General features: G+C 40.0%; 1 protein-coding gene across 1 annotated transcript in view; it reads right to left on the reverse strand.

Annotated features, from left to right (window-relative positions):
- Positions 1-18,360, reverse strand: part of CDC40 (cell division cycle 40) — a 43,798-nt gene extending 25,438 nt beyond the window's left edge. The window contains exons 1-3 of the mRNA XM_068404073.1: positions 18,163-18,360; positions 6,796-6,882; positions 4,854-4,983 (exon numbers count right to left, since the gene is read on the reverse strand). Coding sequence (XP_068260174.1) covers positions 4,854-4,983; positions 6,796-6,882; positions 18,163-18,354 — 409 coding nt within the window. The 5' untranslated portion in view covers positions 18,355-18,360. The remainder of the gene's footprint in view (positions 1-4,853; positions 4,984-6,795; positions 6,883-18,162) is intronic.
- Between the last annotated feature and the right edge of the window lie 81 nt (positions 18,361-18,441).

The raw sequence follows: 18,441 nt of genomic DNA on the forward strand, positions 1-18,441 counted from the left end.
CCAGGTTTAAGTAGTGGTGAGTACAGTTGCCAAGACTTCCTTACTGACTGTTCAGCCAGAAGATGCAACAACGATGAAATGGCAACAGAGATTAAACAGGTGCTAGGGAAAGAAGCACAGTAATAATGAGATATTTTAGTCACCTCCTTGTAGTAGACTGTGCAAATCTCGCACAAAGACATGATTGACATGATGACAGCATTTTTACACAATCTACTTGTACCATGAAGCAGTCATGTTAGAGATTCACATGAAAAAAAAGCCAACTGAGCAGTGCAGGACACTTGATTTTAAGACATTTTTTCTAAGGATACACATTTTAACAATGACCATAATGCAGTATAAACCAACCTTGTTGAGGAAGCAAAGAAAGCCGTAAAAACATTTACTACAATGATCTTAATCTCAAAACAGGAGGGCTGTATTAAGCAAAGATTTTAAAAAGCAACAGAAAGTGAGCACTAAAGGGTAAAGCCTCTTCCAAATGCAGGGACACTTCAAAGACACCATGTAGGAGAAAAAGAACTAATGTCTGCCAGCTATTAAAAAAAGACTTTAAAGAGACCAGAAGGAAGTGAGCACAGCTGAACAGTATGTAAAGAGAAACTATTAGAAATAAGGAACCATTCTTCAAAGAGCTGAAGTTGCATCCAAATGTGAAAAATACGAAGAACCACACTCTAGCAAAGTAAAAACTGCACTAAGGCAGCCTTCCCCCCCACCCCCCAAAGAAAAGCAAGGAGCAAATCACACAAGGTATAAAAACTAACACTCGTCCTTTGTCAAAAAGTGCAGGGGCAGAAAGCACACCAGACAGCACGTAGGCCAACAGATGATCAAGGAATGAAAAGAGAGCATCAGTGAGGTTTTTTTAAACACATGTTCTTTATGGAGGAGCTTGGGGAGGCTCCTGTGCTAGAACCTTTCTTTATGGGTAACGTGACAAAATACCTACCTCAAAGTAAAATGTCAGGAGACTAAATAGTCAAATAAGTAGTAACAAAACACCAGGACCAGATGGTAGTCGTCCAAGAGATCTAAAGCCAAATGAGAGTGCAAAAACTCTCACCCAGTATCGCCTCAATATGACAGAAATGGAATGTATCAAATACAATGCCAACTTTCAAAAGATGCTTCAGAGGAGGAGATCTAGGGAACTACAGGTCAGCCAGGCAGACATTTGTATGGTTGGAAGTTTCAAGCAGTAGAAACCATAATAAAGAAAACAATGAGCAGGCACTTGGATGAGCATTATATATTACAGCAGAGCAGACAACACATCTTTCTGTACAGGTAAATTACAACGACAAAACCTCCAGAATATTTCTGACATGACAATCATGTGAATGAGCAAAGCTTGGTTGATGGTGCATACCTTTACGAAACCGAGTCAGACTGATTACAGGGTGCCTCAAAGATGCTTTAAAAAACCCACAGGCCTTTATGTGGTCAATTGATAAAAAGTTATTAAAACACTGGCAAGAATAAATGGTTGGTTTACACAGCACAGGAAAGTCGCTGGCGGATCCATGCTCAGGCCCATGCTGTTCAACATATTGATAAACAATCTGGGAAAAGGGAGCACGTAGCTTTTACAAAGTTACTCAAAGTCGTAGAGAAAAATGCAACGTTAAGAATTCTTAGAAACTGAAGGGAAAAAGCCTCTCATTTTATTAAGCCACAGAACAAATTCGTGGTGAGATTACGTGTTAAACACTGTGCACAGCTTTGCTCTTCACCTCAGGAACGATACAGTGGAACTAGCAGAGACACAGAAGAGAAACAAGCACAGCCATAGGCATTGAAAGGCTGCAACAGAGGAACAAGAAGATTGACCAGATCTTTTCAGGTGGAAAAAAAGCAGACTGAAATGAAGTTATGGCCAAGATCTATGAAATAAGGATTGACACAGAAATGGTGAATAAGAAATGACTGCTCATTGTGTCTTCCAACACAAGAGACTAGGGGATATCAAGTCAAACTAGAAGGCTGTTAAGTTCCACAAGTTCAAAACAGAGCTACTTCCTCACACAAGGTGCTAGTAAGCTGCAGAACTGCCTGCAATAGGTTACTACGTACACAGAAAAATTATATGGGCTCAAGAACCACCTGGACAAATTAGACAAAACCAAAAACCAAACAAAACCAATGAATTCACTGAAAATTAATAAATATAGACATTGCCCTTGGTTGAAAGACCGCATACTGAAAAAAACTATCAAGACTTATCACTATTTGCTTGCTTCTTTCTTCTGCTCCTCACTAGGTACCCATTGCTGCCCACCTGTCTAACAGGATAAAGGGCTGGAAGGACCCTCAGTCAATGACAGCATGGATGTTCTGAGCTATCCAAGCATCAGAAGGAAAAAGTACTTTTGACAGTTAATATTTACTGCAAGAGAAGTAGATGAGAAAGACTTTGTCAAAAAATACTTGCATTTTCTTTGTGATTAATATATAGGTTTCTCACTGAATGCGTATTACCTTTCAAGATTATATATAAAGCTTTTTTTTTTTTTTTTAAGGACTCTGCAGCAGTTGAGCTGTTTTGGATACATGATCTCATTTACTACCCTCTCTATCTTGCACCAGACTCATCCTTCATTTATAGTCACTGCTTACCTACATGCTAGCCATTGAAGATTTGTTTGAGACCTCCTGACTTAGCATAATGGTGCTAAACAGCCTAACACAGGCCAGAGGTCTCAAGATCTGCAGCTTTTAATTAAGAGGTTACTTTCTGTTCTTCCAATATGTTATGACTTAGACGTGAAAAACATGTATGACTTAGATTTATGCCTAGCAATTATACTTGTGTTTTTATACTTGGTCTTTTCTGAGAAGACATTTATTACCTCCTTCCAAATGGAAAAGAGAATACCGAATTTTTAATAGACAGCTTTTTGACAACTTAAAGGAGTGCTGTTTTTAACGGACCTCCTAGTGAGCCAGGATATCATGCTCATTTACTGCATCTTCTAGCTTGAACTTCAGCTTCTCAGTGCTTGTTCTTGCAGTTTAAATTGCCTATCTCAGCCTTTTCATAGCTCCACTTTCACTGTACCCAGATCATTATCTATTGAACATCTCTAGAAAGCTGAACATAATAGTTGCACAGCTGCCAACGTTATCAGTCTTACAAGTACATTTCTATATTCTCGTGTAATACGGCTTTCAAGGCACTTGCTGTACACTGATGATACAAACCTATAGCAGGAGCTTTGAGTAGACTTACTAGTTCTATCTTCCCCCAAACTAAACTTCAGAAACTATAAACCTACAGACCCTTTTTTCCAATATCTATTTTACACACACACACAAAAATGCACAACCCACAATGCAATATTTAATATCACTAACAAAATCTAATCTGTCTATTCAGATCCTGAATAGGCTCCCACCTGCATTGTCTGTCAAGTTCTAACATTAAAATTGCATAAGTTAAAGTTATGCCATGGAACTTCACATCCATTTCTTAATATTGGCATTTTGCTTATATTCCACATCCTAACAACTCAGTGAAAAGTACCTGTTAGCTAAAACTATGTAAAAGAAAATACTGTCTTAAATATATTTCGATTTTTAACATTCACAAGAAAACCTCTTATAAAACCCAAATACGAAGAGAAACTGAGGATGTTATAGTCTCTGATTTTACGTTATTTTTTTCTTCCAGGTTTCACTGTAATACATGGCTCCCGCAGATGTTAGCAATAAAGTCCCAACCTCATCCATCACAGAATGCAGTAAGTGAATTCATGCATGCATAAAGCCCTAATGAAGTTAAGGGGACTTCTGTATGGGCAGGTGATTTTGAGGCATGACAGTTTGCAGGGAGTAGTCTTTTGAATGTAAATACAAATATAGAAAGCCACATGTTTGTTGTGCAAGAAGTGGAGTGTTGTGAAACTTCAAGTTTATACAGGAATTATCAGAACTTGCCTAACAGACTGAATTGTAAGAATATAAAGTGATACTTCATCTGAAAACAAAGATTCCTATTTGCAGGACAAGCACTTGCAGTCAAGCTTTAAAACAGAAATGAAAGCTTACAATGAAACACAGAAGAAAAATTAACCCCTGCTATATGTAAATACATGGCAGTTTCGTTCTTTCAAACATGTCCAAAAGAATGCTTAGAATCCACAGTCTCCACATTTTCCCTATTTAAAAAAAATCAATTTTTCTTACACTCCATAAAAAGTCTATTTGAAACTCAAGCCTCTCCAAACCCCAAATGTTTCATTTTTCAAACGCAACTATTTACAAGCAAAAAGGTTCTTCGAGATAAGAAAGCATCAACTATAATGATCACCAATACAAAGATACACCTTTGGGTGTGTCTTTGCTAAGAATATTTTAGTAGATGTATTCCCACTTTCTTCGATTCCCACTCATTCAGCTTGCATCTACAGAGGCAACCACTCTGAAGAATCTGACAACTCAGTAAGGTTTCCTTTTGGTTTTGAGACAGCTACCTTTAGTTAGCATCACATGGAAGAATCTATTTGCTAACAGATCTACAGTTATTTGTCATACTAAAAGTGTGAAATTTTGATTTGTGTTTTCTACACTGATGCAACTAATGGAAGGATTAATTAAGAGGTGTTTGGTAGGAGGTCATACACTTGATTATAATTTCAAAGTGAATTACAAAATGAGATTTCCCAAATAAATACTATGATCTCCAGCCGTACCGCTTCTCATTCAAAGACCTTTCCCTATTTTTGTAAGTCTGTTGAAAAGTAATTTACAAAACTTGCAGTCCTATTAACTGCTCTGTAGAGGACAACTTATTTTGTCCAACCTGGGCATAATAAAGGTAGAGGTGAATTCCACTGTTAAGGACTTACCATAGGTTGCAAATGTTCTTCTTTGCTGTTCAAACATGAAATCATTGATGTGAGCTGGTTCTGCATATCCAGAAAGCATATTTCTAGGTGCAGCCATTTGCTGAGTCCTAAATGGGTTTTCTGGTCCAAACTACATCAACAATGTTAAAAGAAAGTATATCAGAAGTACTGATTTCTTATATATGAGTGTACTTTTTCAGGAAAAAACACAGGCAAAAAGAAGATTTGTCTTTCAAAAACTAACGCAAAATCACTTCAACTTTCTATTTCTTTGTGACTACTGAATAAGCTTCTTAGTCTGTTATTGTACACAGTGATCACTTACACAGTTGCTTTGAACAGTTTGTTTCATGATTGAACTTTCTAGCCTGTATTACTGGTACAGAGGACAAATCAATATCAACTACTTGACACAAAACACTGCCATTCAGTATGTCATCAGTACAAGCATTCAGAAGACAAAACCACAGCACACCGTCCCTTGTAAGGGACATCAAGGTATCAAGAAAGAGATATCAGGTCTGACTGAACTCTTGTACTTAATATGGAAATTACACTGCCAACAATACTTCTGTGCATTTAAAAAGCAACTGGGGACTTGCTGTATTATTCCAGGAAACACATTTATGAAACCCTGCCTTGCTTTTCTTCTTGCAAGATGACAAAGCCAGTCTTCCTGGCCATACCATGGTTAGGGAAAAGAACAGTGATTACAAACAAATGCAATACGCTGAGACTAATATCAAACTAAATTTAATTGTAACCCTATGCTTGTCAGCCATATTTGCAGACACCCAAGACTGTTCCACATTAAGCTTCCCTAACTAAAACACTTATACAAGGTAACATTGAGTAAGTTTAAATCAGTATTTTTGCTGACACACTTCATGGCTTTGGTATGTTGCAAAATGCAAGCTTGCTATGAAAAGGCCAATTTACGTGGTTCCACAAAAGGTCTTCTAAACGTAAAGCATAACTAATGTAGAAATTTCATACTGATGAAGCCTTTGTCTACCTGGAATGCTAACCCTTGGTCTAACAGCAGACAAACTGCCCAAAGAAGTTAAATAGAATTATAGAATCATTTTGGTTGGAAAAGACCTTTAAGATCATCAAATACAACCATTAACCTAGCACTGCCAAGTTCACCACTAAACCACGTCCTTAAGCACCACATCTACACATCTTTTAAATACCTCCAGCGACGGTGACTCAATAATTTCTCTGGGCAGCCTGTTCCAACGCTTGACAACCCTTTCGGTGAAGAAATTTTTCCTAATATCCAATCTAAACCTCCCCTGGCACAACTTGAAGCCATTTCCTCTTGTTGAACGGCTATTTTTATCTTTCAGATAGCCTGTCAGTTATAATAAAACAGAAAGTGGTTCACATGGCACCAGGCAATCCAAATTCACCCTAAAATGGTTTTTCACTATACACATTTAGCATAGCTTAAGTTACTGAAGAAATTAACACTGATGTGAATAGTTATACCGAAAGTATGTGGGTTTTAATTTTAAACCCTCTTCTTAAAAGCCATATATCCGCAAAACTTAGAACAATTTGTTTTGTTCCGAGTAGCACGATTAGTAAATAGCAAAAATGCGAAAACAGTAAGAGACTACTTTAATGCAGTTCATATTTTACTCAACATCTTTATAATGCTATTTTCCTAGCTTGATCTTTAATTTCCGTAGCTATAATTCTGATAAACACTTTAAGATTCTTCTCAGAACAGCTTTATGCAGATTATTAAAATTCAAGCATTGAAAATACCAACACACTTGTGTAGAATCTTTTTTCAGTTTGCCCAAACTAGATTCCAAAATACAGCAAATATCCAAAGAAGATATATCTTATATGAATTTCACCCAAGATTTATAGAACCTCTGCCCTTCAAGCCAAAGGCATTTCTGCTCTAAAGACCAATATTGTTTCTTACCTCAGGTGCAAACATGGTATCATAAGTGGGATTGTATTGAACTTCCTTGATAGCAGGATCAAGGTGGACTCCTGTTTCCACATCTTCCTGAAATAGAACAGACATAGCAATAAACCATTTTTCACATACAGACTTTTACATATATGACATCACCCCATTTCAGATCAAATTAGGGCTGTAGTTCAAGTTGACACTTTTAGCACTACAAAGGAGAAAAGTAGCTTGGCCAAAGTTTCTATTTTTAAAAAATACTGATTGCAAAACCAATGTCAGGTCCTCACTAAGAAATTCACTCTAAGACACATGTGGAATTTTGCATATTATTACTTTTTTTTAAAGACTTCATGCACACATTTTAAAAACAGTAGTAAGATTGGAGGCAAGCTTTTTTTTTGAGGATGTTTGAAAAACAGACCTCGTAAAGAAGAGCCAGTTAAAATGGTCACCAATTTAATATAAAAGTGTGAAAACTAGATTTCTACAAAAGGTAGAACGCAGAAGTCACAAGTCACTGTTTTGAAAGATAGTTGGGGGAAAAAAAAATAGATATCAGAGCAAACATATGTATAGCAATGAGTTTCAGAGAATCCAACAATCTCTTATCTCCAAGATTTTACCAAAAGGTATGAACATAATTCAGCTTCAGTATTTAAACACATTTCCAAGCCTGTTGTGACAAAACTTAACTCAATAGATGAAGGGACAAGAAAAAGGGGTTAACCAAAAGAATAACTTCTCAAGCAACTCAAAGGGAAAAACTCAGAAGAGCATAGGTGGCTGAAGTAGAAGATGGAGAAGACGGGAAAGAAAAAGGCTGATTAGGGGGCAGTGCTCAAAAAGACCTGGTTTCACAGAGCTCTACAAAGGCTCATTTACATTGATCCTAAATTGACGCTACCTCCCCGCAATTAAGGGCTCAATAAATGAAGGAGAATGTTATTTTGCTGTATTATTACTGGTATTACTTCCTGCATTTTTGTTCTAGAATAAATGCATTTGAAAGGGATTTACAATGTGCTAGCATATTGATAATATCCCTTGTAATTATACTGAAAAAGCTATATTAGCATCAGTGTTTAATCAGTGCTCACCTACAACAGGATCCAAAAGCATCTGCAACTCACAAAGGGAAGTGGCACAACAGAGGATCGAATTTTAGCAGTCACTTCTTTAATAAAAAATTACCTTGAACAAACTCAATCTTGCTTTGTATTACACTATCTTGAAAGAGCAAAATGGTATATTCTTTACTTATTTAACACTGTTAGCTATTCTCTGACATGCCATGCTCAGAAGCCTTTTTTCTCCCCATTTCAACAGTAGGTCAATTACTAACAAATTTTGCTTAGGCAAGCAAAACTTAAACGGTTTTAAAACCTGCTTTTCTAGAACACAGAAAAGAAAAACAGTAGCTAAAGATCTTTGGTTGTTACCCGATTATATTTGGTTAAAATTGTGTCCCCCCTAAAGTGTTTGTTTTGTTTTGTTTTTTTTAAAAAAAAGAGAATGACATCAGCAATGCCATCAATTGTTTTTCTACCAAGACCACTGTTTTAGTAGAATTGTTAAAGTCCAACTAGAAAGCTTTACTCTCACTGTGTATCAATTATTTTAACAGGCAGGTCCAGCCATTGCACTGTTCTTGTTTGAGCCCTTAGCGCTGCCAGTTCTCGGCCTGACCTCCTTTCTCTCATCACACGACCTTTCCAATTCACTGGGCTTGGATGACAACAGCTACCAGTACACTCACAGCCCTGACTTTCATATGCTATGAACTTGCCTGGGAACAGCACAGCAGGCCTAATCCAGTCATTCAGCAACTAAAAAAAAAAAGACTCCTCGCACCCCCAGCTAGAAAAGGAGCGTATCAAAACCATTTCCTAACCTGTATTACCTACATACTTACATTTCATTTCACAGCTCCGTGACCTAAGGACATTTTCCACAGAGAACTTTTTCAAGTCACATCACACAGCTTGCTTTGCCAGCTAGACTTCCCATCCACCAACCTTATAATTTGAGAAAATAAGGACTAATATCATTGATAATAAGGCAAGAATGTATCTGACCAACTGTCGGTGACATTTAAACAGTTATCAGTTTACTTGAAATTAAGACAGGATTTTTCCTGCTCTTTAAACTGAAAAAGTGAGAAAAATCCAGTTTTGCAAAAATGCCAAGAATTTTTCTGTTCTGCTATTTTTCGTCCTCTTTTCTCCCTGTTAAGTCCTATTATATGCCACAGTAACTGAGAGAAGAAACAGATTGTGCCATGAAAGCTGATCCTCTGCTGAACGATTATAGCAATTCTGGTTCTACTTCGCTGCTGGTGGAACAGTGCTGAGTCACTTGGAAGCCACACAGCATGTTCACTCCTAAACCACCACAGGCGTAGTCTTTCTGTGTGGAAACCACCGAGCCTTGGAATTGAAGCACATGTTATATTTATCAGGCTACACTCCCCAAGACCTCTAGCCTTATTCATGCTTTCATATATATGGGCATCAAATGGTGATCTGTTAATATGCTACTGAACCACATAATAGTTATCTTTTCACTATGCCATTTTGCTTGAAACTATATAATAATTTGAACATGTCCCAGTGCTCTACTTTACCTTCCCAGTATTTTACAGAATTGAAATCTTGATAGGAAAATAAAGTATTGACACAACATATTCTGAAATGATAGTCTATGGCAAGAGTTTGAATTGCAGCAGACAAATTATACTTTAGTCAACATCCAATAAATGCCATTTTGTACAGTGTTATGAGACTCTGACAGGTAGCAGAAACATTAAAAATATTAACCTAGTCCATCAATCACAAATTGGCAAGCTATCTGCATTGGGGTGTTTTGGATTTTTTTAATGAGAGGAAGGAACTCATCAGCAACCTCTGCACATGGTGAAGATCACTGGATACAACTGCATGCATTGCCAGAAGACCATTTCAGCAGAACTCTTCTTTCTAAGGCCCCGAATGTGAAAAAAGTAAACATACAGGTCTTACAACTCTGTCCTTTTATGCTGGCAATGGCCAACAGAACTTAACTGCATGCATTCTAGAAGCATTTGCCATAACTACAGTGAACAGGGAAGGGATCATGGGGAAGCAGTCTAGCAGAGCTGTGCCTGAGATAAGGTAACCTAAGGGATCATTGTCCCTCTACTGTGCTGTAGTTTTTTTTTTGGTCACACATGACATGTCTTGATTTATCTAAAAGCCTAAGGTGAGCAATTCATCATGTAGCTTATGTCCCAGGTGTGACATAAGTGGCTCTGCAGGATGGAAGACTATGGGTAGCTAGGCTGAAAGAGGAGGGAATCTGAACTTAATGATGGGCTAAGTATTACTCTAGGTCATTTCCCACTCACAAAGGCACAGGAATCATAAAAGGGGAGGTCGAGAAGCTGTCAGTTTTAACAGATACAGTGTTCCTCCAGAGAAAGCTAAAAGCTCACCTGTAGGACTGGCAGAGAAGCAGCTTGTGTTTGCTGCAACTTGGAAATTGTATGAACAGGGGCTTTATGTCATGTTGTAATATCATTAAAGGTGGTACACCCCATATAACCTGGAAAAGAAGAATTAAGGTTTTACGAAGTTATGTTTTACTGAGTATAGCTTTCTTGGAAGACATAATACCATGGAGCTGCAAACTTCAGCTCTACATGTCACATCTCTGCTTTTCTCAGCGCTGGTAAGAAGAGCCGAACTGAAATACAGTGGCCACACTGGGCACCACAGATCAGGTAAGACAGATGGTACTGATAAGGGTTCAAAAGAGAAAAATCAAGAATTATCAGAGGTCTAAGAAAATATGACCTGTGTAGAAAAATTGAACAACCTAATTCAGCCTAAAAAGAGATTCAGATTATACAACTTGGCAGAAATAAGACAGCCAAACACTGAAATTGCTCTGTCTGTAGATTCACTGAAGTTTGGTAGACAGGTTAAATGAGTGTTCAAAGGTATCACTCCCGATGCAAAGCAAAAAAGAAGTATATGATGTCTTATCACTGAATTACTTGGTGTGTTGGTTGGGGTTTTGTCTGGCTTTTTGATAAATAGATGTTCTGTCTACTTACTTGCAGGATCAGCTTGATTTACAGTTCAGATACAATTTGATTAAGTAAAAAAATTATTTGATACTTAAATGCTCTCCTTTTGCCTCTTTCATCCTACAACACAGCATCACGCTATCATAGGGGAACGGCACTCAGGGCTGTACTCTGAAGTATTAGCATTTCCTAAGGAATCTACCTTGAGCCAGAAAGAGGCTTTCAACCGTAAATGTAGACAAACAAGTGCTTCATTATGACTCCCTAGATATCACAGAATGTCTAGCTCCTACCAAGGCGTTCTCCTTTAGCCTACCATAAAGGCCCTTTGGCCAGTTAAAAGTCAGCATAGGAAAGAGCACAGGAAATAGAAGGGATTTTAGACTATAAATACAGTAAATCAGATTAGCTTTCCTTCTTATGGATTCCTTAAACATGCCACAGTCCTTTTTTTCTTTGGAAAAATCCTATCTGAATGCCAAAAACCAAAACCGTTACCATCTATGAGAATTACTTGATTTATAGAATGCAAAGTACGTCAATAATGAAAAAAAAAATCTGAAAAAAAGCTCACTAGAAGTTTTCTTTTATATGTGTGCAAGACCAAAACATTTTTGAATTAAACAGGCCAAATCTTTGTAACAGGCATCAAAGCAAAACCTTAAGTAAAAGAAACAAGCTGCAGCATGGACTGCAACACTGGATGCTAATTCTGTTCCTTATGAAGAATATAATGTTGTTTATGTCAATGCAACTCACAATCCTTTTAATCCACATTATTTTTAAATTTTGGCCAAATTCTGTAATCCCCACTGTGCTAATACGTGGCTAATATGAGAGACATTTATGCATTTAGAAGACAAATTTAGCACAAATCTCAAGCGTCTTTGTGTCTAAACAAAAAGTTTGTTAGAAGAAAACAAAGGTCAGAGTTTTCCAGTTTTCTATTGTGGAAGCAAAGAGTTTTGATGTCTACATGATTTTTGTTTCTGGACATTTTAGGCAACAAACCTACAATATTCCCTTCTCCCCAGGTAAATTCATTACTAATTAGCCAAATAGCTAAAAAGGGCAGGCTGCTTTGCATAAGATTTAATTAGTTTTAATTATCCATTAAATTAAAATGTGCTAAATTAAGACCCCACCCCATGAGCCACATAAGCATAAGCAATTTGTCACTGACCCATTCTTGCATAAACCACTTGGGCTGTCAAATACACAGTATTATCTCATTCCAAAGATTTTCAAATTTATTATTACCAAGAGATTAATGACATTTACAGTGAAGTCTCAACATTAAGATTTGGTTGTTATCAGCTTTTAGTCATTCTATCCATTCATACATTCTTAACAGTAAATGTCCATCCCACTAACTTCAATAAAATAAAAATAAACCAACAAGAAAAGCATATGTTAAATGGGTTTGTTGAACTAGGGTAGATTCCTAGCATCTTGCAGGGTGACAAGTTCTGAATATCTATTCTCTACAAGATATTTTGTATCAAAGAAAGCAAGAAAACCCACCACATTAAAAGAAGCCAAAACATTCCTAACACATAAGCGTGGCCAGCAGGTCGAGGGAGGTGATTCTGCCCCTTTACTCTGCTCTTGTGAGACCCCACCTGGAGTACTGCGTTCAGCTCTGGGGCCCCCAACATAAGAAGGACATGGAGCTGTTGGAGCGAGTCCAGAGGAGGGCTACGAAGATGATCAGAGGGCTGGAGCACCTCTCCTATGAAGACAGGCTGAGAGAGTTGGGGCTCTTCAGCCTGGAGAAGAGAAGGCTCTGGGGAGACCTTCTAGCAGCCTTCCAGTACCTGAAGGGGGCCTACAGGGAAGCAGGAGAGAGGCTTTTTACAAGGGCAAGTAGTGACAGGACAAGGGGGAATGGTTTTAAACTGAAAGAGGGTAGATTTATATTAGATATTAGGAAGAAATTCTTTACTGTGAGGGTGGTGAGACACTGGAACAGGTTGCCCAGAGAAGCTGTGGCTGCCCCCTCCCTGGCAGTGTTTAAGGCCAGGCTGGATGAGGCTTTGAGCAACCTGCTCTAGAGGAAAGGTGTCCCTGCCTATGGCAAGGGTGTTGGAACTAGATGATCTTTAAGGTCCCTTCCCACCCAAACCATTCTATCATTCTATGGTTCTACAACACCTCCCAAGTCACTTATGTTCATCACTGCTACAGAATGGTCACATGCTGACTTTGTATCTTTCCTCTCTCCATAGCTGGGCAGGGATTAGGTTTTAAAGAACATTAAGAAATGTGACTGAAGTCTATTTCTTCCTCTGAAGTAGTATTTTTCTGGACACCTGCATAGTGCCAAAGGTAACCTAGATTCAACAGAGAAATAGACCCAAGACTTCTGACTCCTTCCCACATTAAAGAAAACACAAGCCCTCCAGCTCCTGTACTGGTCCAGGCCAGCCTAGCTGATTTCAACCCAGTTGAGTATCCTCTCCTCAAAAGCAGTGAACAAGACACTGTACATAAATATCGTAAAATCTGCTCCCATCCAAGTGCCACCCTGAACTGATGGAGACTAAACAGTAAATGTTCTCTCCAAAAGCAAAGCTTACAGCTGCAGCATTTCCTGTGAAAGTGATTTCTTCACAGAACGTGCAATTTCCTGATTTTCCTTCAGCATTTTTAATTCACTAGTGAAGGTAGATACTTTTGTGAGCAATCCTAGGGTGACTTTTTCATATCAGCAGAAACTGTAGAAAAATTAATTATAATTAGCTTTGGCAATGTCTAGCAAAATATAACTTAGAAAGAATCCTAAAATAAGAGGTTTAGAGTGAAAAAAGGAAACCGCTATGTTATAGGACTTGAAACACATGCTGGCCTCCAGTTTCAAATCAAAGCCAGCATTATTAGAACACTGAACGAGCATGCATAATGCACTGGTGTTAAGGACCAAGTATGTGAGTGTCTGTATTTGACTTTTTCAATTTATATTCCTAATTAGCCTAATTCTCTCCACACATAAAAGCCACCACTAACAAACACACCTTACTTTGCCAGTTTCTGGACAACTAACAGCAAAGGAGTTCTAGATCATCAGACTTCCATTACTAACACATATTCTGGGTTTCTTCTCACTGCGTTAACTGTAGTTAATCATGTCACAAAACTGATTGCTTTAAGAGCATAAGAGATGAAGAGCCTGCCTAGCCCAGTATCACGTGCACTGCTGTGCTGGAGAGGAGATCTCTATGGCAAATTCATACCCAGTGCCTCAAGTTCTCAATAGGTTCATACCCCACAATAACCAGAGTCAACAGAGCTGTCCTGGAGCTACCCATCCTACAGCAAGATGCTCTTACAGAGCAGAATGGCCTAAGGCCTTACTTCAGGTGGGCTATATTTCTGCTTAAAGTAGGCTGGAGCAAGACAACAAGAGCCACTGCCTGTGTAAGGCCTGAGTAGAAGCAGAGAGCACCAGTGTTCCTGTACGGGAGGGAGAGAGGGAGATAAGCCCCCCTTCCTCTGGAAACCACAGGAGTAGCTCGTGGGAAACATCACAGAGGCAAAAAGGTTGTACCTACTATTGATTTTAACTGCCTTAAATCTCACCATGAAGCTGATTAAGACAAAAAACGTCCATAGAAAACCGGTACCAAAGCACCAGGATGGTGTGTGCTTAGCCAGTGCAGTTACTAGAGTCAGATGGGATGGATGAGCTATGCTTCACGAAGATCTGCTTCTGCCATGAGTGGAGAAACCTACCGTATCTTAGAGACAAAAAGTAGAATAGGACTTTACTTTTCCCATACAGAAAACACAACTACCAGCAGGAAGCTGAGAAGAGCGGCATCTATGTCAACAAGTCAATGAATCGACACAAATCCTTGCAGGAGTCACAGGACCTGAATGGAAGTCCACTCATGATGGAGTGGACAAGTAGAAGTATTGAACCTCTGCTCTCATGGCGGAAGTGCCAAGGACACCACAAAACTATTCCATATGTCCTGACCCTTGCGATGACCACTGCTGGAGGGAAGATATTTCCTAGCCCTGGTAGCTGGCAAGTGGGCTCCCTTCCCTTCATGAAACAGCCTCTATCAACAATGCTATCATGCTTACCTGCTACCTGATGATGTATTTGGAGTAAGAAAATACCTTCATTAACCTATCCACTCTCCCCACAAAAGAAAACATCAGCCTTACGATAACTTGATGCCTAGGGAAGAGTAAGAACAGGGCAAATGTACATGATACTACTTCTGCACTCTCCCAACAGCCAAGGATTTTCAGGACAGAAGACTTTGTGAGCTTGAAGAAATCTGTGTGTTCACTGGCACCTCTTCCTTCAACGGATCTCTTCCAAGTACTTGTCCAGACTCTCCTTGTAACAGTGTAAACTTCTTGCATACACAATATTTCTTGGCATGTGAATAGCCCTACTACATAATGCATTAAGAACTACATACTTTTGTTTGTTTTGAGCCCAGCTCCTACTAGTTAGCTTATAGTTGCTGTACTGGAACAGGCAGTGAGTATTCAACCCCCTCTCCACGCCGTTTAATGATTTTGTAGGTCTCTGTCATACTTTTCACCTCAGTCATCTCTTTTTCGGTTTTGGCCTCCTCAGTAGTTCCTCATATAGAAGCAGGACCCTTCTGCAGCCCTGCTGCCCTTCTCTGAACTTTTTGCAGTTCTAACATATCCTTTTCTGGATGAAGGGACCAGAAGTGCACACTTTCTTCCTCTGTTGTCTACCCTCAGGTACTGTAATGTTTTCAGCACTGCAGTGGTGCTAAAAATAGTAGCACAAACCTGCACTTTCATCTAGTCGTCTTTCAAATTTAAAATTAACTGAAGTATTACTGGATTGAAGTAACCAATAATTATAACTCAATGTTATTTATTATGAGTAATTTAACATCAAGATCAGCAATAGGCCTATTATAACAAGCAGACTGTAAGAAGAGAGTGTAACAATAGCCATCCCCTCAAACTTCTAAAACACAGTTTCAAGTCATTACAGTAGAGTTTTCAAGTATAGAAAAATTATTTTCACCAAAATATGATTTATCTATGATGCACTTTGAGGCAAGGACTCAGCAGATTTCTGTAGAATAATGAAATGCATCTTGGAGTAACATGTTAGGGCTATATTTGATACACATATTTAAGTAACAACAAAAAACCCAAATACTCTGGCTGAGCATGCTAACAATTACTCCTCACTAATAAAGAGAGTGAGGAACCTATTCCTCTCTAAAGTACACACAAGTCTAATGCCTGTGCAAGTTAATAGGCCAACATTCTGAACCAGAAACAGGCACAACGATTAGAACTAGCATGCAAGGCACCAACCACTTAAGATTCACGTTCTCAACTGCCAAAATACACTTGTGTGCAGCTGTTGTTTATATTTATTGTGTGACTAACCCTTCTAGCCTCCCTTCTTACCACCGTCTTTTCTTATCCATTCCTGGTCCCTTGTGTAAAACATATCCATGCACTTAGGAGTACTTGATCCTTACTCATGTCTAAACAACATTTGCACAAGTGAAGTGATACTAATGAACTGTAACTCTCCTTTCCTCCTCACCCTGCTGTTTGTCTAACCCTGTACATAAAGAATTCTTGTAACCTACACTCAAACATCATGTCTTTTTTATTTGTTCAGTAAAGGCTTTTAATCCTAAAGAATTAGGATAAACTCCTGAGTGTGGTGACTGGCAAGCTTTTACTGCTGACTGGTGGGCCACTATCATTTTTAGACATGGAAGGCGTTGCGAGCATGTTGTCTGTGAGACCAGTACTTCTTTCTTGAACCGTAAAGTCTGAAAAGAAGGCCTGATATCACTCTTCAAGGAATACATTCAGCCATATGCATCTCATCTATGTTCTCAAATAAAAATGATAGCCAACATTTTAATGAAGCATCTTGGTATTCAGAACCTCACCTCATTTTTATCTTGGTTAGCAGAACGCCTGTGGCAGAGACAGTCCTAGTTGTACTGGTGGATACCCCTTTCAGGGCATAGCCTGCTAAACAGCTTTGATCGGAGTGTGCTACTGACACCTAACAGAATCACAGAATCAATGAGGTTGGAAGAGACCTCTGGGATCATCGAGTCTCTCCTCCAGCTGCTTGTTCCTACACTGGGCATTTAAGTATGCTGGCACAGCATTTGTGCAGTTACGTTGCAAACCAGATTGAGGAATGGATCCCAAGGACAAATAACTCCATCAGAATTATTTTTTTTTAAATCCACATCAGTTTCCTGATGTCAGCCACCAAGCAACTGCATAAACCTTTGTGCTGGCAAGGCAAAGGGAAAACCTGTTGCTACAGCCTTAAGAGTGGCAAAGAGCACAGCCAACGCTACTTGCCACTTATCATCATTCACACTCTAAAGATATTACAGATGTTAATTAGCATTCCTTTCAAAGCCCCTACAAGACACTCTGCCAGAGGCTGCAAATCAAAAAGGTAGACATTTCTAAGACTCTAAGGGATAGAAAGTGCACATCTAGCAAGTACATACAATATAATGTGCACATGCAAATATGATCAGTTGCAATAGCATATGAATTAACTAATGGCAACAAAGTTGAAAGATTCTATCCACCTCTTTGTCACAAAACAGGAAACTTTTCAGAGCAATTGGAAGCAATACAATACTACAGTGACAGTCATCATGGTGAGGCGCCTGCTTTTGATCAGAAATTAGTTGCCTATACTAAAGTCCCAAAACCAAACCAACACCCTCCCCTCCCCCTTTCTGGAATCACAAAGGTGAACCAATATGATACCGAACTCGGAAAATTAAGGTTTCCCAAGCAACACTGGAATGAAAACAGAAACATTGACCAGCTTTCAAGCTGCTCTTCAGAACAGGATTCAGCTGCACTCAGCCTATCAAGCATCGATGTCACTCCACCACCCGGGCAAACCAGACAGAAAAACATCTTAAACTCCGGGGAGCAGAAGCCAAGAGTATCTGCGGAACTCCAAGCAAGGCACGACTTTTAGATAAAGATAATACGCTTTAATAAGCTTAAGCACCACAGCTGGATCCACCGCCCGAGCTTCCGGACACACGCCCTCCTTTCGTCCCCACCTCTGTCCCCCAGCGGAGCCGAGGCTGGCCTCCACGCCGCGGGGCAGGGCAGGGCAAGGCCAGGCGGCAGGAAATCTCCCCCCGCCGGCCGCGCACCCGCCCGCCCCCGCACCCCGCCCTTCCCGCCCCATGGCTGTCCCTCGAGCGCTGGAGGCCAACGGTGCGGCTACAGCGGCGAGCGGGCGCGTCGGGCCCCGGCCCCCCGGGCGGCACAGGGACGCCTACCTTCACGGCTACTTCCGGGGCCGCGTCAACGGCCAGGGCCGGGGGGGCGGCGGGCGGCGCCCGGAGGTGCAGCACGGCGTCACGGCTGGCGAGCACGACGGCGCGCTGGGAGCCGCCCTCGGCCTCGGGCTCCGAGTCGGGCTCCGAGTCGGAGCCGCCGTAGGAGGCGAGCGCGGCGATAGCCGCCGACATCTTGGCGCGGGGGATGACGGGACGAGCAGGTCCTGGCAGCTCCGCGGAGCTCGTCGTGTCCCTTCCCCCGCCGAACGAGCGGGGCGG

Source organism: Nyctibius grandis, chromosome 1, assembly GCF_013368605.1.
Source record: "Nyctibius grandis isolate bNycGra1 chromosome 1, bNycGra1.pri, whole genome shotgun sequence".
Classification (NCBI taxonomy): Eukaryota; Metazoa; Chordata; class Aves; order Nyctibiiformes; family Nyctibiidae; genus Nyctibius; species Nyctibius grandis.